The 22,656-nt window shown below is 56.6% G+C and overlaps 1 protein-coding gene across 1 annotated transcript; it reads left to right on the top strand.

Annotated features, from left to right (window-relative positions):
• The first annotated feature begins 6,095 nt into the window (after window positions 1–6,095).
• On the top strand, window positions 6,096–22,243 carry RAB3D (RAB3D, member RAS oncogene family). Its single transcript, XM_074934746.1, has 5 exons — window positions 6,096–6,416; window positions 14,987–15,214; window positions 19,289–19,407; window positions 20,695–20,819; window positions 21,565–22,243. The coding sequence occupies exons 2-5, from the start codon at window positions 14,987–14,989 to the stop codon at window positions 21,750–21,752; spliced, it is 660 nt and encodes a 219-aa protein (XP_074790847.1). The 5' UTR covers window positions 6,096–6,416; the 3' UTR covers window positions 21,753–22,243.
• The last annotated feature ends 413 nt before the right edge of the window (window positions 22,244–22,656 follow it).

Below are 22,656 nucleotides of genomic sequence, written 5' to 3'. Positions count from 1 at the left end.
TAATTTATTTGTCATTGGATTTTTCTACAATTTTTTTCCATTGGTGAAAAACTAATTGTTTTTTAAAAGGTTGGGTTTTTTTTTTTTTTTTTTTTACCAAAAGTCTTCCCCCCAAAGCACTGGCAGTTGGTGGAGTTGGTTTCAACAAACTGCCTGCAAAATTTTGCTGGGAATGAACATTTGTGTGTTGACAAAACTAGCCATTTTTTGTCCGGGGAATGGGGGAAGAAAGCTATGAACAAAATCCTCAGCCAGTCCTACATTGCACTCCGTCCAAGTCCACTTAGATTACTAGCTCTGTGGGGGAGGGACCATCTCTTTTTACGGGGTATGCGCGCTGCCCGGCACAATGGGGGCCCTGGGCCAAGAGTGCAGTGCCGTAATACAAATGTTAAAAATCCAGGCCTGGACGGTGGATCCTGAACCCTTCGAACCAGAGTTCTTTGAACCTCCCAGCTTCCTGAGAGCAGCCTTGCAAGCTGTCAATGTGCCTTCCCTGAACTGCAGCTGCCTCTGGGGGGCAGCCTGTCACGGCGGCACACGGCAACGCGACAGAACCTTGGTGGGTGGGATTGAGGGAGGTAAGGTGGAACTTGAACTAGAATTTGGGGTGGACATCATAGTTAAAATGTTCTGGGGTCTTTAATGATACCCCCCCCCAATTGGTGTGGCAAACTTTCTGGTGGGAAGAATGTCTCCTATTCCCCACCACTTCTGCAGGCTAGACAATGGGCCACCTTGGCACCTGTTAAGGGCAAGGGCTGTGCTCATTTGGCCACAAGGTGGCGAGGGTTGTCTGAGCATTACCCAGCCTGCTGGGGATATTCAAGAATTGAGCATCTGAAGGCGTGGGGCACTTGCATTCCACGCTGCGTTAAGAGCAGGGTCCCACTGCTTGTTCTCCCCTGCCCCAACACCTCAACGTGCAGCGCCCCCTGGTGCCTCTGAGAATGGTTTTGGTTGCGGCAGCCTGGAGAAACGTGGGCTCCGATTCGATCGCTTACGGGGGCAAAAGCGAGGCCTGGCTGATCACCGTGGTTCCTTCCGGCCTTATATGTGATCATCTAGGGTTGGTCAATGCTTAAAAGTTTATACAGGTCACGGGTGTGGGGGCGGAAAATCCACCATAATTTCTGGCTGAGTTCAGGCATGTCATTTACAAAGAAGCATCCAGTCCCTGAAATATAAATGATGGTATTTAATATTAATCCGCAGTCCCTAGAGATGCTTGGAAAAGGGGCGTGAGAGAAATCGCTGAGTGGAAAGGTGGGAAGTTGCATTGTCCCGGCCGGTTCCCCAAAGGAAGGATTTTTCATGAAGGTGTTTTTCGTAGGGTTTGGTTTCTTCCCTTTTGTTGTTTAAAAACACGGGTGGTCTGATAATGGGGGAGAGACTTGGTTTCATTTTTTTTATCATCCAGTTTTGTGAAGGGGGGGGAATGGGACAATTTCAATGGTGAGAAAGAATTTGCAGCGGGGGAGAAAATTCCCCCCCTTTGATCTCCATTGTGGAAGGGAGTGGTGCTAGCCCATCGGTTTGCCGGGGCACCAATCCTGCAATTGGTTCAGGGTTAGTCACGACCATTCGGTGTGTGCCATGCCCACATTGTGGTGCTCTGTCCCCCTCTAGTGGGGGCTGGGGGTTGAGTGGCTAGCAGCAGGCTGTTTTAGCTCAGGCCCTTTTAAGATGTGGTGTTCCCTGGTTCGATTCCCAAGGCCGCCAAACCCCTCTGGATGCAGCGTTCCCTCGGATCCCTGGCGGGATCCTGCTGCACGGCTGGACTTTCAACAAGCTGTCTACTGGGGCGTTGCAGGTGGTTGGAGCCGGCTAGGGCTGATGGACCTGTGGGGTTTCCTTGCTGGAGCCCAGGAGATAGCCGACAGGACTCATGTGAAGGGGGGAGCGTTCTGGGGTGCACCCTGGGTTTGCAGCGAGACACCTGCCCTGATCGCTGCAGGACCCTCGCTATTGCTGGAGAATCCAGCCTGGGTCTTGGCTACGCTCGGGCCCCTTTGCGCTACCCAAAGGAGTCTTAACCAGGATGGGACTGGGCCCCTAGACCCTCCCTCTCATGCATGGGGGGCTTAGCCAGCTGGTGTGGCTGGCCTAAAGGCCCTGCACTCCCCTTGGTCCCAGCCTCTGTCTGGGGGCAGATCAGGGGCATGGTTGGCGCTGTGGCTATGCCCTGTCCCCCAGGGCCCATAGGGAAGGCAAAGAGCTGCGCTTAAACACCCTGTAGCTGGCTTGCCCGTGGCAGTAACCCTCTGCTGCCCAGGCCGCTGCCTTCCTGCACTGCCCCCTGCTGGAGGATTTCTTCGTGAGGCACTAAGCAGGACCTACCCGCGGGAGCCTGGGTTACTACCACCAGGGACGGAGGCGTCGAAGAGCCCAGCAAGAGCGGAGACGCCCTGGGCGGTGCTTTGCCCGGGGAGCAGGGCTGTGGGTTTCCCAGAAGCACTGGGGCTGACGCGCGTCATGCGGCCCCACCCCAGTGGTAGCTGAACACAGCGGGACCTAGCTGAAGGAGGCGAATTCTCCAGCCCAGCTCAGCATCAGGCACCCCCCCCAGTGGGGGGGTGGAGGGGTGGGGTGGCTGGTCGCCCAGGGTTGCCAACTTTCTGACCGAACAAAACCGAATACCCCTGCCCGGCCCCTTCTCTGAGGCCCCGCCCTGGTTACTCCATTCCCCCCCGCCCCCCATGTTCACTGGGCCGGGGAGGGTCCCTTTTCGACTGGGTGTTTGGTTGAAAACTGGACACCTGGCAACTCTACGCCCGGTGGGGCCAAGCTGCTTGCGTTCCAATGGAGCGATGCCTGTTTCCACCAGCCCGGGGGCCTGGCTCCGAGGATAGGGATTTCATCCTGCCTCTGCGGCCTTGATTTGTCCAGCACCCCACCCAGAGGCAGCATGAGGAGAGCCGTGCCCGGGTTGGCAAGGCTGCAGGAGTGGCTGCACTGCAGGGCTGGCGCAGAGAGACGGCTCAGCAATCGCTCCTCCTCCCTGGCTGGCTGCTCGCACCGGAGAAGAGAAACTGAACCTGCCGTAAGCAGCGCTGGCAGCCTCGGTGGAGGGGCTGCGTGCTTGGAAAGCGGGGGCCTGATCCCCAGAGGTGCAAAGGGGGTTGCGCTGTGGGGGTCACTGGGGCCAGATCCTGGTGTAAATGGGCACTGCTCCCTTAGGATCCCCAGCTGGCGTAACTCAGCATTGCTGAGGGTGGTTATCCCCATTGTACAAATGGGGAAACTGAGGCATGGAGCAGTGAAGTGACTTGCCCAAGGTCACGCAAGTGATGAGGGGAGGAGCAGGGACTTGGACCCACTTCTCCCAAGTCCTAAGTGAGTGCTCTCACCACTGGGCAATCCTTCCTTTCTGAAGCAGCCTCTCTGAGTCGCCTTGGCAAGTCGCTTACTACTTACCAATGGAGAACAGGGTGCTGCACAGACCCCAACTGAGATCAGGGCCCCCACTGCAACACACAGAATGAGGGACAGTCCCAGCCCAAGGGGACAAATAGACAAAGCAGGTATCATCCCTGTTTCACAAATGGGGAAACTGAGGCCCAGCCCAATAACGTGACTCGCCCAAGCCATCAGGGGCATGAACCTGTGGCTCCTTTCCAATTCACTGGGAACCTCTGCAGAAACAGGATGCTGCAGCTGACCCTGGGGAAGGCAGTTACAGAGGAGGAACTCACTCGTTCATAGCCTCTTCCCCTCCTTCCCTGCCATGGTGATGGGGGAGGGCCCATCAGCTGGCACATGTACACAAGTGTGTGAGCCTTGTGTTGGTGAAACGTGCCAGGCAAACAGTCCTAGAGACAGCAGTACTGCCGACAGGCGGCGTGGAGCAGTGACACATCAGTCAGATCTCCTGGGTTCTATCTGGGAGGAGAGGGGGGGTCTGGTGGTTAGCGCAGGGCTCGTGGGTGCCGGGACTCCTGGGTTCTCACCCCAGCTCTGGGAGGGAAGTGGAAGCCAGCGGCTATAGAAGGGGGGTTGGGCTGGGAGTCCTAATTCTCCCCTAACCCCTCCCCATGTTTGGGACATGCCCAGAAGTGGTTGGAGGCAGCTGTAGCTTTGAGCCACCTTGCTGTTCTCCGAATGCTGGGTCTTGTCTGATCCCCATTCTCAGCAAGAGCAGCCTTGGGGCTGCTCTAACTCATGCTCTCCACTCCCATAACCTCCAGGAGCTGACAACAGCTGTTGCTCAGTGTGCTTTGGTCACACCAGGAGCCAGTTCCACACTAACTGGGGAGGGCCCCTGCACAGGCTGCAGAAGGGGTGGGGCGTGAGAAAGGGGCCAAAATCATTTGGTGTTGGTCCCAGAGATGTCCCTACCAGTCAGTCGGAGCAGAGGAGCTGGGCTGGAAAGAGATTTCCTGTCTTGGAAACACTTTCATGATAGCGGATAATTTCCCCGTCCCAAATCAGGACAAAAAGTTTAAATCTCCAAAAGTTTCACGGAAGCTGGAAAGGAAAATTGCTTCGGGCCCATCCACCAGTTTCACATTGATCCTTTCAGAGCACTTTGACGTTAACTGTCTTCATTTCTTTGTACTCTGCTGTGCTTCAATTTCAAATCCAGCCATCGTTCTGAGCCACGAAACCAGAATTCTTGGTGGGAAAATGCCCAAAGAGGATGTTTTCCCAATTTCAAAGCGTCATGTTCCTCCAAAATTTGCCAAATCCAAAAAATGCATGAGTTTCCTGCAAGAAGTTTCAATTGCCTTGAATTTGGCGCTTTCCAAGGGGCGGGGGTGGGGACAAACTTTTGCAGCTGTTCCCCACCCTCCGGGACTTAGACACTCCATGCAATGCATGAGCATCTGGGGACCCCTGGACTGGATCCATTAGCGCCTTCTGCCTCTGGGGTGAGAATTTCTCCTACCAGGACCCAGCTGAGCTGACAAGTGGGCAGGAAGCTGGCTAGCCCTTTAGAAAGGAGGTTAGGAGGAGTAGGGTGGGTCATGGGCAGGGGTTTGCAAGGACTGGGAGCTGGGAAGATCCAGGAGAGTGAGGGCAGCTTGCAAATGACATGGCCAATAAGGCCCCTGCGTTCTAGCTTTGTGCTCGTGCCTTTGCATTGTGCAAGGTCGGTTCTGATGCAAGGATTTGTAATTCCTCATTGCTTGTTCTGAGAGCAAGCCTCTCTCCCCCCTTCATCTCACGTTGTTGACACAAGAGGTCCTTTTGCTGAGGCTAATAACCGCAGTGTATTGAAACAGGTTTCAAATGGTAAGCTAGCACTTTAAATTTGGGGGTGGGGGGGCTTCCTGGTCCTGCTGGCAGACTGGGGCTCTGTAGGGAAGTGTGAAGTCTGGGTCCCAGCTGTCAGTGTGCAGAGAGCCAGTTTAGAGTAAGGGGTAAGCTGGGCAGCAGGGAGCAGCCTGTTTTGTCTCTTTCTGTTTTTTTGGTTCTTGTGTGTTGTCATTCTGAATGCTAAGAAATAAAGCCATGTTCCTTTGCAACAGCCCCGTGAGAGGATTTTACGTTTTTGTCTAACTTCTCTATCTGTACGCCATGAACCTAACAATAACGATCAGAGCCAGTGGAAATAAGTTGGTTCAAAACTTTTAAAAAGTTTATTTAGAGGGGAAATGCCTTTTTTCCCCAAAGCGGATCATAACTCAGCATCTTCGGCTGTAAATCCAAGTGTTTTGAAATTTCCAGCTGTCTTGAGTGGGAATGAGATTTAACCAAACCTAACTGAGCGAAAACTGTCCCTCTCGGTGTCCGGGCACGAAGGGAGCCTCCAGCTCTGACAAGTGTTTAGTGTAACAATGTAGTGTAACAATGGGCTAGATCCTCAGGTGGAGTAAATAGGCCTCACTCCAATGGAATGATGCTGATTTACATCAGCAGGGGATCTGGCCCCATTGACTCCAATGGAGCGATGCTGATTTACACCAGCTGTGGATCTGGCCCCACTGACTCCAATGGAGTGATTCTGATTTACACCCGGTGGGGATACGGCTCCATTGACTCCAATGGAGCGATGCTGATTTACACCAGCGGGGGATCGGGCCCGCTACGCAGTATTCTCCCGCCCTGGTCCGTCTTTCCCGAGATCCAGCCCCGTGCACCGGATCAGGCCCTCTGCAGAGCTGGGCCGGGCGCCCGGGCCGCCCGCAGGTGGGGCCGGTGAATTCCTGTTTGCAAACCCGCCCCCACTCCGCTCGTCACGCCGGATCGCGCGGGGGGGGGGACCTGCGCCAGGCTTGCCCCGGTGCAGCCACATCAGCCCAAGGAGATTGGCCGCTCAGATGCGGGAAGTCGATTGCTGAGGTCTGGGGCGAGACGCACCTTCCTCCCTCCGGCCCCAGCGCCGCAGATCCGGCTGCAGCAGAGAAGGGGGGCAGAGGGGGAACCAGCCCCACAGCGGCCCGCGAGTGGGAGATCCGCGCGCCCATTCCAAGGTAACTTGGCAAGAGCCGGGTTTGGAGCGGCGCTGGGGGGTGGGGGGACTTCCCCGGGGCTCTGGGCTTTCGCAGGGGAGTGATTAGCCGGGCGGGGGCTGCTGAATGTCCACCCCCCGCGGCTGGTCTCATTGAACAGGTGATAGAAGCTTTTCCTTATTGTGGGAGTGGCCGGGAGCCTGGTCAGGGACCAGCAACCCCCTGCTCAGCACCATGGGGCCTGAGTAAGGTCCGGGGAGCGACGGGGGCCCGGGTCCCGGTTGGGGTCTGGGCAGCGCCCGGCGCGGCGCGACGGGGGCCGCCCGGGGTCCCGGTTGGGGTCTGGGCAGCGCCCGGCGCGGCGCGACGGGGGCCGCCCGGGGTCCCGGTTGGGGTCCGGGCAGCGCCCGGCTCGCCGCGATGGGGGCCGCCCGGGTCTCCGTTGAGACTTCCAGGTGCTACCGTCAGAGAAATGATAACGGGCTAGATCCTCAGTCGGCGTAAACTGGGATCACGCGTCTGTTCCTGGGGGCCATTCCACCCACAGCTGAGCCCTTTGGGAAACTCCTGGCCCTTAGCGGGTGCTGCGGGGGCACTGAACCGCATTCTGATTCGGAAGATGCCTGGTTCGATCGCAGGGACTTTCCCAAGTCCGTTTTGACCGATAAGACTGCAGGAAGGTAGTAATAAAACAGCCCGGGTGACAGCTCGGGGGCTGGCAGGAAGCAGTCGCCTGGTTTCCAGCCAGGGATCAGCTGCGGGGGAACCAGAAGGGAACGGCTGCTCTCCTAACACTTGATTCAGGAGGTTTCCCGAGCCAGGGGCACCCTCGGTTCCTGGGTACACCTCAGGGGCGGCTGTGTGTCTCCAGGGCATTTCACATCGGGTCTGAGGCTCTCAGGGTGACCAGCCTGGATCTGTGGGCCTGGCTGGGTTCTCCTTCACCCAAGGCCTGTGTGGCAAGTGGAAAGCAACGGGGTCTGGTTCTACACTCAGATTTCTTTAAGGTTCCCCTCAAGATTCCCCCTCACCCCACCCCCATTGCAGGAGGGGTCTCTCTGACCCCTAAGGATCCTGCATCGGTCCTGCTCCCGGTGTAGGGGGCCGATGGGGGGCATGGCCAACACACCCTATGCTGTTGTCCGCTTCCCAGGGGCGGAGCAGCAATTAGAGCAGCCCTGAGGCTGCTCTCACTGACACCAGGGCAGGGCCCAGAATACTGGCAAAGGAAGCTTACAACCCCGGTCAGGCAGAGCTTGCACCGCACTGGTGCCTGCCCCAGGGATCGCACGGTCCACGTGCACCATTCACTCGTAGGGGAGGGGGCGGGGATTCCATGTCACGAAACAGGAGCCATTTGGAGAAGGGAAGGGGCGGGGACAGGATGTTGATAATGGCCAGGGCATCAGCCTGGAAGGGCAGCTCCAATCTCTTGCAGAACTGAGGCCTCCCCTAGCCGGGGATTTCTCCCTGCGGGGTAGCTGCCCGCCCCTCATGGTGACAGGGCACCGATCATGCCGCACTCACCGCTGGGTGCTGTCCGCACCTGCAGCTGGATTCCCACTTCCACCAGTGTCAGACTGGGGGGAGGGCCCCATCCGTGCCCCGCCCACAAACTAAGTTCCGCCTACCTGAGCCGCCGCCCACAGTGGATGGCGCTGTGGTTCCGGGTTTGATCCTGTTGCCCGCTGGGTCTCTGGGGCCAGGATCCCTCGCGGGGAGCGGGCCGGGAGGGGATCAGAGCAGCGTGGCTCATGGGCTCGGTTCTTTGATTTGTGGGGAAAGAATTAAGGGGTGGCCCCTCCCAAACTCCGCCCCCGTGCGGCACCAACATGAACTGTGACTTGTGCAGGCCCCCAACACTGTGGTATCTGGGTGCCTCCCAATCTTTAGTGTATGTATCCTCCCAGCCCCCTCTGTGAGGCAGGGCAGTACTATTGTCCTCACGTTCCAGTTGGGGGAAACTGAGGCACGGAGCAGTGACTTGCCCAAGGTCACTCCTGGCCCTCTGTGACCGAGCGGGGAAATGACCTCGGCTTTCCCAAGACAGGCTAGTGCACTAACTACTGGGCCGTCCTGCCTCCGTGCACCTCCCAGCCCCCGTTCTCACAGGAGGGACGTTACCTATGGCGGCCTTCAACCAGCCATCGTGCAGGCCTCCGAGCCAGCGGTGCCCTTCGCACCCCTGCACGCGATCCTCCCAGACTCGCCCCTGCGAGGGATTCCCCTTTCTGAGGTTTCCCCACTCAGCGCAGCTGGCGAGGGGCTTGTTCCTATCAGTGAAAGCCGAGATCCTGGGGAACGAGCCAGCAGCCCCAGAGAGGCACCAGGGGCAGGTAGTCACAGGGGCAGTTAGCCGCTGCTTCCCGGGCGCAAATCATGCCTACGCTCTGGGTAGCATCGTGGGTAGCTATGCAGGGAGCTGAGATCCTGAGATGCTGCAAGGTGTGTAAGCCTGAGGCCTTCTCTCGCTGGTGCTGTGTGTCTGGCTAGAAAACGGGCCACGTATTTCCTTGCAGGCAGCAGCATAAGAGATGCTAAAGAGGATCTGAGTCGGAGGCCAAACGCCCCAGGACTCCCCTAAGCTCTTGTAGGTTTTGTGGCCCAGGGCCGGTTCTAGCCTATGGTGTGTCTCCGCAGAGATGCGAGCTGAGCTGATGAGGGATAATCAGGCCCCGGATGCAGCGGGCATTGGTCGGTGTATTGGTCTGGCCTGATGCGCAAATGTCGGGTGCCTAGCAAGTGCCTCCTTCCCAGAGTGCGGGGCCCCTGAAGCCACCTGAAAATCTATGGGGGAGGAATTTGAAGGGGATGGGGGATGAGAATCCATCAGGGCCTGGACAGACCCCCCCAGAGTTAAAACGTGTCCTTCCCTGAACACTCTGCCTTGTGTCCCTCCAGCCTTCCCCTCCGGTCAGGCTCACCTCTCAGCAGCTAGGAGCTGCGGTCTTCCCCCCGCCCCGTGAACTCCAGCTTCTGGTGCCCCCTTAAAATGCCCCCCCATGTGCACACAGCGCTTCGATTGGATACGGTATCCTCGCTTCTTGTGTGGTGTCGCTGTGCATCGTGAAACGGCCGCCACGCCCCACCCTGGAGGCAGCTGCATCGCAGTGCGGGGTGAGGCATCCCTGTGTAAACAGCCACGGTGCCCTACCCCAAGGCTGCTGCACTGTGGCTCTAGGTGAGGGATTCCTGTATAAACAGCTGCCACACCTCACCCCAGAGGTGGCTGCATTTCAGTACCAGGTGAGATCCTTGTCTATCATCAGCAGGGCATGGTTAAGCTCTCGGCAGTACATGGTGCCTTCCAATCACACCCTCTTACGACCACCTGTAATGACAACCAGGCAGGTGGCTAATTCGAGCTGTGGTAGCCCCCAGCCCCTTCCTGTCTGGGTTGTGTCTCGGTGCTCGCTGCCCCCAGGGGGTCTGTGTGGAAGAGATGACACAGCAGCATTTGCAGGGGAGCAGTAGCCTGCAGGTTCTTGCCAAGAATAACAGATCTCTCCAGGTTTGGGTGCCGGGTTGGGTGCTTGGTTTTTTTGGGGTTTTCAGCTTGGCTAGCCTAGGTTTCATTTCCCAGCTGCTGGGCCCACCACGGCGCTGCCCTGCCATGTTCTGTTGCCCCCCAGCATCCCGGGCCCTGCCACTTTAACTCCTTCAAGCTGCTGTCTCCTATTCTCAGTCGTGCTCTGGCCCCTCTAGGCTGTGCAGAGGGGGAGGGAAAAGCCCCTCCTAGAATCACCCCTTTGGGCAGGGGCTCGGGGTGAAGGATTCCTGTAGGAGCAGCCCCTGTGCCTCACCCCAGAAGGGGCTGCATCTCGCTGCCATGTGAGGGATCCCTGTATAAACATCTGCTATGCCCCTCCACCACTTCTGCCGTGGCAGAGGGGTCCCTCCCCTGGTGCGGAGATGCAGCCACCTCTGGGGTGGTGCATTGGGGCTGTTCATGCAGGGATTCCTCGCCCTGTGCAGAGTTGCATCAGTCCACTCCCAGCTCCACCCTGCCCTGCCCCCTCCCAGGGACTGCCTCTCCCTGAGTCCTTACCCATGGGGCCCTCAATCTCTGGGGGTGGGCAGGGTGCCTCAAGCTGTTACCGTAATACACCTAATAGTGCGAGGTGAGCGTGAAGCAGGATCATGGGGCGGCCTTGCAGAGCACCTGTGCCATGCATAAGGGGCGGCACAATGGTGCCTTGGACCGAGGCCGGCCAGCGCAGCCGGGACGCGGTGGGTGACTCGCTCATGCATCGGGGGTGGGACCTTGGGCAAGGATCAGCCATGCAGGGCCTTAAAGGGGCATCGGCCCCTTCCCCTGGAGTTCACCGGCTGATGCCAGATTATGCCAGCGGGGCAGCTGGCCCCAGCAGTTTGTCTTCGCTCTGCCTGGGCTCCCTCTGGTTGTAAATTGCAGGGAGCGGCCCCTATTACAGCTGTAAATAAACAAGCCCTTCGCCTTGCAAAATCAACATTTATAAAGGGCCAGATCCTGGCTGGTGTAAACGGGCCCAGTGGCGCAACGCTGATCTACACCAGCTGGGGGTCTGGCCTAGAGGCTTCACGGCCTGATGTGAGACCGGAGCGGGATACACTCCGTGGTGGAGAGAGGGACTCTGCAGCCCTCCTGGGGATGACTGTGTCCCCGACCCCCCCCCAATCCCTTCCCTGTTAGTTCTTGCCCCAGAGTCTCCACCTAGCAGGGCAGAGAGCCCAGGCTGTGAGTCAGGGCCCTGCACCAGGGCCACTGCAGTCGGATCCAGCCGTAGTTAGTCATTCTCCTTCGATTTGCTCCGGTCATCGGCACAAGATTCCTGGCTTGCGTCTGCCCTGGCTGTGCTCATGCCTTGGCGCGGGATGGCTGCGTGCCAGCTCCCGGCAGGGCCATCCCTCCCTTTCACTGCTGCGTGCCAGGGCCCATCCAGCACATACCCCTCCGTGGGCTGCTCCATGCCAGTGCCCATCTGCCCTGCCCATCCATCCGATACCCCTCTACTCCCTCCTGCCTTTCATTCCCCCTTGCAGGCCAGCTCCCACCCCTGACCCAAGAACCCCCAGGAGAGCACTACTCCGGGAGAGTTCATCGCTCCAGATGGAACGAGCTCGGTGATGAGTCCCAGGGCTCCCCCTGCCTCAGTTTCCCCCAGCAGCATTGCCTCCATGCACAGCAGGATGGAGACAACCGTGCCATGACGCCCAACTAGCGTGAAGCCAGGGTCTTTAAACAGCAGTGATTGGACAAGCAGTCTACCAATGAGAACTCTTGCCGCCAATCTCCCTCCAACCCATGACACTGTGGCATGCAAATTAGCGGTGGAAGATGGGCGGGGATTGGTTAAGCTACCTCTGATGTCATAACGGCCCTGCTGAGCCTGTTATAATGAGCGTTCTTACATGCAACAATTAACAATTTTGCTTAATTGCAACCTAATTGCTTCAGGTACAGCCTGGGCGCAAGCTCCCAGGATGGGATATTCGAGGGGGTCTGCATTACCCAGGGGTTAAGATCGCCGAGGACCCAGTTTTAGATTAATTCTAGCTCCTAAATTAGTTAACAAATTTCCTTGCGAATTAGGCAGTTCGCTCTGTCCCCGGAGAGTGGGGGCTGTACGTGTGGGGAGGATACTCTGGATTTTTGTCAGATGAAATGAAGAGAGTCGGATCCCAGCTTCAAGGGCAACATGCAACTCGGTTTTAACCCTGGCATCATGACTGATAGGTGTATGAAGGTAGCACATAGAATCCTGACTGAGATCAGGGCCCTTACTGTCCTGGGCACTATACAGACCCTGAGCAAAATCAGCAGCCCGACGGAGATTGAGGGGGACCCCCCCCCCCATGCTGGGCGGTGCATAGACACTTAGCCAGACAGTCCTTGTCCCAAAGAGTTCACTGTCTGAACAAAGAAAGGACAAGAGGAGAAACTGAGGCATAAAAAGGGGACGTGTCTCGCCCCAGGTCCCTGGCAGAGCTGGGAATAGAGTCCAGCTGCCCTGGGCCTCAGCCTGGTGTCCTCTCCCTGGCACCATGCGGCAGCTCTCGGAGGGCAGAGCCCAGTGGCTGTCAGGACAAGCCGGTTACTTGGCTTGACTGGCCCGGAGCCACAGGGATCCGAACTGGTCGGGCTGGTTGGGTTGGAGGCCCTGGCGAAGAGGCAGCTGTTCTAGCCTGCTGGCGCGGGGGCGGGGAGCGTGACTCACTGAGCCCTGGCGAGAGCGGTTACAAAGCCAGTCTTGCTGGCTCCCGCCTGGCAGCGTTTAACCCTGTCTGCGAGCTGTGGGAGGCATGGGGCATTTCGGTTCCATCTGTGTGTCGCGTGAGGCCACCACCAGAGCGCTGGATCCGAAGCAGGGACGGGCATTACGGTAGCACCCAGAGACCCTAACTGAGAGTGGGCGCTGCACGGACCCCCACCAGGATCGGGCCCCCAGCATGCACCGGGGGCTGTGCAGGCCACCTCCGGGATCAGGCCCCCGCAGCACATGCCGGGGGGTGTACACACGTGTGCTGTGGGAGCCGTGAGCTTAACTCCATTGCCTGGTTGTCGGAGGATTACAACTCCCAAGAAGCAGCCACATAACCCTATTAGTGAGCGGAGGTGCTGCATCATGGGAGTGCCCGACCCTGGTGCATCATGGGCGACGTAGTCCAAGTGATGACCCAGGCCCTGGAATAGAACCAGGGCAGGAGTCGCCGCACTACAGCTCCCCTGAGGCACTGCGATGGTGCTTGCCAACAGAAGTCTCTTGGGCTCGGGGCGTTCTGGTTTGTGGTGGAAAAATCCAGTTTTTCTGCAGGAAGCAGATGCTTTTCCGGACAAATTTCATTCAGTCGAAAAACTCCAGTTTCCCCTCAGAAAACAGCTTGGGTGGATAATATTCAACCGGCCCCACTCAGCCCCCACCTTGGCACTTGTGCCTGCTCTGAAAAATGCCAGCAACTCGCCCCTGGTCTCACCCAGTGGCAGAAGCAGGATTCAAACCCAGATCTCCTGCAGCCTAGTACCTTCACCCCACGCCTGCCATTCTTCTCTCGGAGCCCACCTGCCCTGCCTCCGGGAGTGGATGTCTTCCCTTCTCCCTCTAGGTAAACAGGTTTTGGTTTTGGTTTGGTTTGAAGTAGGGGTGAGAAGCAAAAGCCACAGTTCCTGTCACTTCCCAGTTAGCAAACAGCTGTGTTTGAGCTTAGACAGCCTCCTACGCCCACCCCGCCCTGGTCAGGTGTGACACATCCCAGCCCGAGGGGCAGGTCAATCCCGCCTGGCATAGAAGGATTGTCTCTGCCGAAGGAGAAGGGCCACGCAGGGAGCACCAGGAAACGGGCACCTGAGCAAATCCCTGAGCAGCTGAGTGAAATTCTCCGGCCTGGGCTGTGCCAGAGCTCGGACAAGGGCACTGCAATGGGGAGGCAGGATGGCTCAGTGGTTAGGGCGCTAGCTTGGGAGAGCTGCATTCACGGTAGGGCTTAGAAGCCGCCAAGAAGGTCAGGATCCAGTTGTGCTGGTTGCTGCATGAATACAATCCCTGAGCAAATTAATTAGCCTGTTATGTCTTTGTGCAGGACCTGAGACACTGGGACTCTTGGGTGCTACTGTAATACACATAATAAACAATGTACAGCGCCTGGCACAATGGGGTCCTGGACCATGGTTGGGGTTCTTGTGTGCTAGTGTAATATACCTAATAAATAACGTACAGCACCTGGCACAGTGGGTGTCCTGGGCCATGGCTGGGGCTCTTATTTGCATCACGAGAGCACCCGACATATGAGACAGCGGGTGTGAGGGAAAACTGAGGCACAGAGCAGGGAAGTGACTTGCCCGAGGTCACTCAGCAGGTCTGAGCTGGGAGTAGAACCTCGGAGTCATTATTTATTAAATGTATTATGGTAGCGCCTAGGAGCCCCGGTCACAGGCCCATTCTGCTCAGTGCTGTACAAATCCAGAACAGAGAGACTGGCCCTGCCCCCAAGGGCTTGACAATCTACTCCTCCAAAGATCCAGTGACGATCTGTGTGTTATTGGTGGTAAATGACTCTTCTGGGCTGGGATCTCTGCTGATCGCCGGCGATTGGCTGCTCCCAGAAAGGGCTCTCCAAAGGAGGAGGAACTGGGATCCCCCCTTTTTTTTTCCTCCCCTCAAACACCCGTAATCAGGGTCACATTCTCTCTTTTGGAAACTTCACAAACGCGCATGTCCTAGCCGGCCTGGGAGAGGAATGATCGCAGGGCTTTTCTTAGCCTTGTGGCTGGCTGGGGTTTTCTGTAGGAGGCTGGAAAGCAAGGCAGAATGGCTTGTTCAAAGGCACAGAGTAAAGTCCTTGGCGAAGCTGGGAATGAGACCCAGGAGTCCTGGCTCCCAGCCCCCCAACTCTGACCACTAGACCCCACTCCCCTTCCGAACTGGGAATGAGACCCAGAAGTCCTGGCTCCCAGCTCCCCAGCTCTAACCACTAGACTCCACTCCCCTCCCAGAGCCAGGAGAGAACCCAGGAGTCCTGGCTCCCTGCCCGCCCCTGCTCTAACCACTAGACCCCCACCCGAAGCTGGGAGTAGAACCCCCCTGCCCTGCTGATGCCCCCTCTCTGCCCCCCAGATGGCGTCCGCCAACGACACCCGGCAGGCCCAGAAAGATGCCGCCGACCAGAACTTTGACTACATGTTCAAGCTGCTGATCATCGGGAACAGCAGCGTGGGGAAGACGTCCTTCCTGTTCCGCTACGCCGACGACTCCTTCACCTCGGCCTTCGTCAGCACCGTGGGCATCGACTTCAAGGTGAAGACGGTCTATAGGAACGAGAAGAGGGTCAAGCTGCAGATCTGGGTGAGCGCCAGGAAGGGGAGGGAAGTGGGGACCTTGGAGGGGAGTGAGGGAGGCCCGGGGGAGCCCAGCGGGCCAGTTTGTCTCTTGGGGGCGGGACTGTCTCTTTGTGCTGTGTTTTGTACAGCACCTAGCATATGGCATCCTGGGCCACGCCTGGGACTCCCAATGTTACCATAGTACTGATGGTAGCTAAGGAGGATAAGCCGCGGCCCCGTGCTTATCGATCAGGGGCCTCAGGCCAGAAGAGATCCAGCATCCTGTATATTCCACCGTCGGCGCCAGACACTGGGGAGAGACAGAGGCGTCCGACCCACCCGGCTGCCCCTAGCTGGGCAATACTATACCTCGGGTGAATTCCTCCTGACCCCGAGCCAGGGATTGGCCTGTGTCCTGAAGCATGAGGGTTGACAGCCCTTTTCCTTTCAATCCTCGCCCGGTGCCGACCCTTCAGTACCAGAATCCTGGGACTTCTGGCCCCATGCGGGGCATACTCCTTCCCCCCAGCACCCTATTCTGTACAGCCCCCCCCAAGCCAGACCCCAGCCCTGAGTCCCCACTGCCCAGGGGGCGACGGCTTGGAGGCCTGGCAGTTGGAGAGGCTCTGCCCTGCGTGGTGGGGTATTGGGCCAGCTCCCCCCACAGGGAGTGGATCAGAACTTGGTGGCTCCCAGCATTTGTGTATAGCAAATGGGCGTGAAATAGGCACACTTCCCACGCACCGGGGGTGTGTGTGTGGGGGGGTGTTGCCGTAATCACTGGAGTACTGCAATGCTTCCTTTTTAAAACTTCATTCTCTCTTCTGTTGGGGGAAGCCGTTCCGTGCAGCAAACTGCGGCCCTACAGAGAAAAGACCCCACCTCCCCACCCTGAGCCAGCCATTCCCCTGCCCTGGGCCTGGATCGGAGCTGGCGCCCCCTGGAGGGGAAAGGCCCTGTGCCCCATTCCACACACCTCTGAGCCAGCCAGTCCCCCCCATCCCCCGGGGCCAGATCAGAGCTGGCGCCCCCTGGAGGGGAAAGACCCAATGCCCCATTCCCAGCCCCCCTGAGGCAGCCAGTCCCCTGCCCTGGGGCCAGATCAGAGCTGGCGCCCCCTGGAGGGGAAAGGCCCCGTGACTCATTCTGTGGAGAGCGACGCTTTTTAAGACTTTTTATTTCTTGGATGCCACGTGACACAGGCCCGGCCCCCAGCTGGTGTGACTCAGCCTCGCTCTGTTGGGGTCCGGGGAACTAGGTCACTTTACACCTGCTGGAGATCTGGCCCGTTGACTCCACTGGCTCTGTGGCCGAGTGGGGATCGGGCCCACGTCATGCCGAGGCCCCAGGGGCCGCTCGGTCCCAGCTGGCGGGACCGGATCAGCTCGTTCTTTCCCTGTTCTCTCCATGGCCGGCAGCTGTGGCGAAGTCACTAAGTGCAGCCGGATCCCCCGGTGCTGCGGGTAAACATCCCTCCCCACGCGGCAGCTGCAGCTGTCACTGGCTTTCGCGGGGAGGGAGGGGGGTCGGAGTCTCTTTGCTCCCGAAGGCCTCTGGCAGTCACCATGGTAATGGCACCAGCCTGCGTGTGCTTTGGCTCGGGCAGCAGCTGGCGTTACCTTGACTCCGGTAAATGCCACTGGGCACCATCATGCAAACTCTCCACCCAAAACAGATTATTTCCCTCCCACCGCCAAATCCTCTGGGGTCTCCCGCACCAGTCTGGGGACTGAGAGACCCAATCTGTCCCCCTTTTTTTTAGTCTGTGGAACTCATTCCCACTGATTTTTCCATGGTGGGAACTTCACCGGCCTCCTAATGCCACCCCTGAACTATGTATGCCTCCTCATTTACCTTCTGTCAATGCAGTTAGCCTGTGGAACTCACTGCCACAAGATACCACTTTTGGAGAAAGGCTGCCTGGCCAGATGGAGTCCTGCTCCGGTGATTTCTAAGGCTGAGCTGTCTCTGCACACGCTTCAGAGTAACAGCCGTGTTAGTCTGTATTCGTAAAAAGAAAAAAGAAAAGGAGTACTTGTGGCACCTTAGAGACTAACCAGTTTATTTGAGCATGAGCTTTCGTGAGCTACAGCTCACTTCATCGGATGCATAGAAAGGAACATATAGTAAGAAGATAGATATGTACAGAGAAGGTGGCAATTGCCCTACAAACTGTCAGAGGCTAATTAATTAAGATGAGCTATTATCAGCAGGAGAAAAAAACTTGTGTAGTGATCATCGGGACGACCCATTCAGACAGCTGGCAAGAAGGTGTGAGGATACTTAACGTGGGGAGATAGATTCAATATGTGGAATGACCCAGCCACTCCCAGTCTCTATTCAAACCCAAGTTAAAAGTATCTAGTCTGCATATTTCCACCTTCTCGGTATGTGTATGTATCTATCTTCTTACTATATGTTCCATTCGATGCATCCAATGAAGTGGACTGTAGCCCAGGAAAGCTTATGCTCTAATAAATTTGTTCGTCTCTAAGGTGCCACAAGTCCTCCTGTTCTTTTTGTGGATACACACTAACCCGTCTGCTACTCTGAAACCGTACATTATTAGGTGTATTATGGTAGTGCCTAGGAGTCCCAGCCATGGCCCAAGACCCCATAGGACCGAGCACTGTACATTATATATTAGGTGTATTATGGTACCACCAAGGAGCCCCAGCCATGGACCGGAACCCAATTACGGTAGGTGCTGTACATTATTTGTCAGGTGTATTACGGTAGAACCTAGGAGTCCCAGTCGCGTGGCCCAGAACCCCATTGCACTGGGTGCTGTACATTATTAGGTGTATTACGGTAGCACCTAGTAGCCCCAGCCATGGCCCAGAACCCCATGGCGCTGGGTGTTGCACGAACACAGAACAAAAAGACGGTCCCTGCCCCAGGGAGCTGATCCTCTAAATTCGATTAATTTAACTGCGATTAGTTTAAGACCTAGCGTTGATCCCATCACCCAGCAATGAGTTCCACAGGCTAAAACCTGCTATGTCCTCCCATCAGTTCGAAGGCCAGCTCTCCGTTCCAGGCGTCCGCCGCAGAGCTCTGCTAGTCAGTGCCCGGTAGACGGGTGATGTCTGGCCGACCCAGCAGAAACCCGCGTGGAGACGCGGTTATACCATCCGAACGTTGCTTTTGCTGGGCTCGTTGATTTCGGTCGGGTGGGCTGGAATGCGCGATCCTGGTGGAGCACCCAACTTTACTGGGATAAGCGGTGTCCCCGCAAGGAGCCCTTTGTGTCTGGGGGTAGCTACGCTGGCAAAGCACTCTTCAGAGAGATCGGGCCTCAGTCCACTTCCTTTCATCCCCATCCAGCCTTATGCAGCGGGCGGGCTAGAATCCCACCCTGTCTCTTCTCTGTGCCGTCTGCTCTCCCTCACCCCTCCACGCGTCCCCTCCTTGAGCACCCCGCCCAGGCAAGCCCCCGCTCTTCGCTCGCTCTCCATACGGCAGATATGGGACCATCCGGCTCGCCGGTGTGTCATTGTTATCAGCAGCCCATTCAAATTTCCAGTGGGCCCCTTTTTATTAATCTATTTTTTTTTTCTAATTACATGCAAACAATGCATCTTACGTGCGTCTGAGCTGTCATGGAAACTGGCCCCAGTTCCTGGTACCAGCCTGACGCTTCCAGGCCTTTTCATGAAAAGATCCTTCTGTCACGGCCCTCTGTGCGCTCTCTGGTCTCCACAGTAACAGGCCCATTTCTGGTCTCCGCGCTCCGGAGACTCAATAAGAGCTGTACAAGGCCAAGCAGATAGGGACTAGCTGACATTTGTCACCCTCCCACAATGCACCGCTTCACCCGATTCACAGCCCCTAACTGGAGCAGCCCTGCGGACACCTGGGGAGAGATGGGCCCTGCCCCAGGGAGCGTGCAGCCCAAAGAAAGGGTTATCCCTTGTTTTACAGATGGGGAAACTGAGGCACAGGAGGGCGGGAGTCTGTGGCAGGAAGTGAGGGGGAGCATTAACTCCAAGCCTCCCACAGCGCTACCTCCGAATTGAAATCTTCTCCTGTGCAGCTGGGGATCTTGCAAAGCAGTAGCTCTTATTTGTGTGTGTTGGGGGGTCGGGATTGTTTAAAGGACACCGCAGGGCAGGAGAGATACCGGACAATCACGACGGCTTATTACCGAGGAGCCATGGGCTTCCTGTTGATGTACGACATCGCCAACCAGGATTCCTTCAACGCCGTGCAGGACTGGTAAGAGACCCCATGTTCCCTTGCGTTGTACCATGAGAGCCAGTCGTGTCCAGGGCTGACTGAAAATACAGGCACTAGGGGGCCCCTCTTTAGGGTCCCTGGCTCCCTGGGGGTCAGAGAGATTGAGGTCAAGTTCTCCGTGGGGGAAAATTAGCTCTCTGACTGGTGCTGGTGGTGAAGAAAAGCTTGAGCCGAGCAAAACCGACGTCTGCCTGAGTCTGCCGAGAGCCTGAGTTGACAGCTCAAAGAGGGTGGAGTTGCCTGAGTGTAACAGATGCAGCCAAGCTGCCTGCGTCTGCAGAAAGCAAACTGTGTGTGAGTGGGGGAGGGGATATGGCCCCCCTCGATCCCCCCGCCCCGGGGAGGGCCCTGCCTCCATTGGAAATTCCTGATGAGGTTGCAGCGTTCATGTTCCTTAAAGACATGGCACGATGTGGAGGGGGCCATCTGTAAAGGCTCATTGGATTTTTAAAATCTTTTATGGGGAGCAGGGCGGTGTCGGGGAGGGAAGAGGCAGGTCACTGCACTGAACAATGGGGAAACCCCGGGGGGGGGGGTCTAGTGGTTACAGCTGGGGAGGTTGGGAGTCGAGGGTCCTGGGTTCTGTTCTGGGAGGGGAGCCCTCGGATGGCTGCTTTCACTCGCACAAAGCCCACTGGGTGCCATTTCTTCCTGGGACTGAATTTAATACCACGGAGCACTGATGGACGCACTTTCCCTCCAAAGAGCTCAGAGTGCTTTACAAACGGGGGTCGGTATTTAGTAGTAGTATGATTCCTGTTTCACAGAAGGGGAAACTGAGACACAAGGTAGCAGAGACAGCCAAAGTAGTCATCTTTTCCACCCCCTCCTCTCTAACCACTAATCCCTCTCCCCTCCTAAACCTGGGGACAGGTAGAACCTCGGAGTCCTCACTCCCAGCCCCCCAGCTCGAACCACTAGACCCCAAAGCCCTCCCAGGGCTGGGGATAGAACCCAGAAGTCCTGACTTCAAAAGGATAGTAAACAATGTGAGTTGGGAGGGTAGGGAGGAGTGAGGGAAGGATGTGTTCAATCCCTGCCATGGAAGAGCCTATATGTAGTGCAAATTCATGGTGTGGGGCTCATGTTCCTTTAAGACAGGGGTAGTGCGGGGTCCACAGCAATAAAAAAACACATTGGATTTGTAACCGTTATCTTTTACAAGGGAGGAAGGAGTCCTCGTGGGGTGGGGTGCAGGTGATTGACAGCGGGGTGGGTGTGGCTTGTAAGCAAGGCCCGAGTTCAATTCCCACCCCCCCTCCGTAGGGCGACTCAAATCAAGACCTACTCTTGGGATAACGCCCAGGTGATCCTAGTGGGGAACAAGTGTGACCTGGAGGATGACCGAGTGGTGGCCACGGAGGATGGCAAGCGGCTGGCTGATGAGCTAGGTAGGTGCCCCACAGTGGGCAGGGTGTCGGCTGGAGAACCTGGAACGGATTTTCCGGTTTGTCAACAATTCTAAAGACACCGGAATTAACTTTCGTTGGGGGGGGTCAACGGTTTTCAAAATGTTCAGCAAGCTGAAACCGACTTAGCTTCGACTTGAGGCAGAAGGTTTGAATTGGAGCATTTTTAACCTCTTTTGAGTCATTTTAAAGAATATGATTGAAGGACATTTTGAGATGAAAAACTAAAACCTTTTTGATTTTTTTTCTCCCCCCAAAATTTTTCTTTTGTTTTTGGGGGGTGGTTTGGTTTGGGTTTTCTTCCTCCCTCCAACTGCAACAATTTGGCAAAACCAAATTCCCATTAAAATCAGCGTTCGATAGGCACCTAAATAAGGTCTATCTAGCCCAGTGTCCTGTGTTCTGACAGTGGCCAGTGCCAGGTGCCCCAGAGGGAATGAACAGAACAGGGAATCATCAAGTGGTTCATCCCCTGTTGCCCATGTCCCTAGCCTCTGTTTGCCAGAAGCTGGGAACCATTCCTGCCCATCCTGGCTAATAGCCATTGATGGATCTATCCTCCATGAACTTATCTAGTTCTTTTTTGAACCCCGTTATAGTCTTGGCCTTCACAACATCCTCTGGCAAGGAGTTCCACAGGTTGACTCTGCGTTGTGTGTACTTTCAGTCACCAACACATGATTTTTCTCCTCCTTCTGTTCCTTCTCATTCCCTCCTTCCCTCCCAGGGTTTGAATTCTTCGAAGCCAGCGCCAAGGACAACATCAACGTCAAGCAGGTCTTTGAGCGCCTGGTGGACATTATCTGCGAGAAGATGAACGAAAGCCTGGACACCAACCCCACCCTCGTCAGCAACAGCAAGAATGGGGCCCTGACCGAGACTCCGCCCCCGCAGTCCAGCAGCTGCTCTTGCTAGATAACAGACTCGCCCACCTATGGCGCCTCTCTCCCCCCACCCCCGCAGCAGTCACATTGATGTCATAGATAAATAGGATGGGACGTTATGGGGAGAGGCACATCTCTTGGGCTGCTGCCCCAATGTTTTTCTATTTGCCTATGACAACAATGCAGTGGAGCCTCCCTCCCTTTCCTTATCCCCAATCCAGGGTTCGTCCGTCCCGGCAATCACGGCCAGCTGAGGGATGAGGAACATGAGCCCATCCACCAGACCTCAGAGGTGGTGGGGCAGGCCCAGGCCCCCCACAGCTGATGCAAATTGGCCTGACTTCCTTTGACTGTGATGGCGCTGACGTGGGTGCTACGGATCCAACGGGGGTTCGATGCCTCAACAGATCCTCACTGTCTTTGGAGCACGTCTGATATTAACCAAGCCCTAGGTGCAGCTTTGCAAAAGGCTGGGGCATCGAACCCCCACGTAGATCTGTGACAACCGCTCTGTGTTTGTAAGGGGACGGAGAGGGGTGCCTGGGGGGAGGGGGGGAAGATGTGGGGTGGTTTGCTGCACGTTGGTGTGAGGGACATTAATCCTCATGCTGGAAAACAGGTGGTGGGAGAGGGGGGAGATCCATTTTCATCTCCACTGAAAATTTCAGGTTTTTCCCAGGGAAAATTTGTGTCCTGAACATCTTTGACCAAAAGCCGGAGCAACTTTGATTCTGAAATGCCTCCTGGGTGTTGTAGTCTGGGTGCCTCGTGCTCCCGCTCTCTTCTGTAGACTGGACTTCTTGGTCGGACTACATCTCCCATGATGCACCACACTCTGGCCGTGGTGCAGCATGGAAGACGTAGTCCAACTAAGGAACCTGGCTCATATTGGAGAATGGAAGCTCGAGGCCAATGAACTACAACTCCCATGAGGC

This window comes from Natator depressus, chromosome 20 (assembly GCF_965152275.1).
Source record: "Natator depressus isolate rNatDep1 chromosome 20, rNatDep2.hap1, whole genome shotgun sequence".
NCBI lineage: Eukaryota > Metazoa > Chordata > Testudines > Cheloniidae > Natator > Natator depressus.
This window is presented reverse-complemented; position numbering and strand designations above follow the sequence as displayed.

Bases quoted from the DNA above. Each gene is read 5' to 3' on its own strand.
- RAB3D (XM_074934746.1), top strand. From the start codon at position 14,987: ATGGCGTCCGCCAACGACACCCGGCAGGCCCAGAAAGATGCCGCCGAC. The intron at 15,215-19,288 runs GTGAGCGCCAGG...GATTGTTTAAAG, and splicing joins GGGTCAAGCTGCAGATCTGG to GACACCGCAGGGCAGGAGAG. The intron at 19,408-20,694 runs GTAAGAGACCCC...CCCCCTCCGTAG, and splicing joins TTCAACGCCGTGCAGGACTG to GGCGACTCAAATCAAGACCT.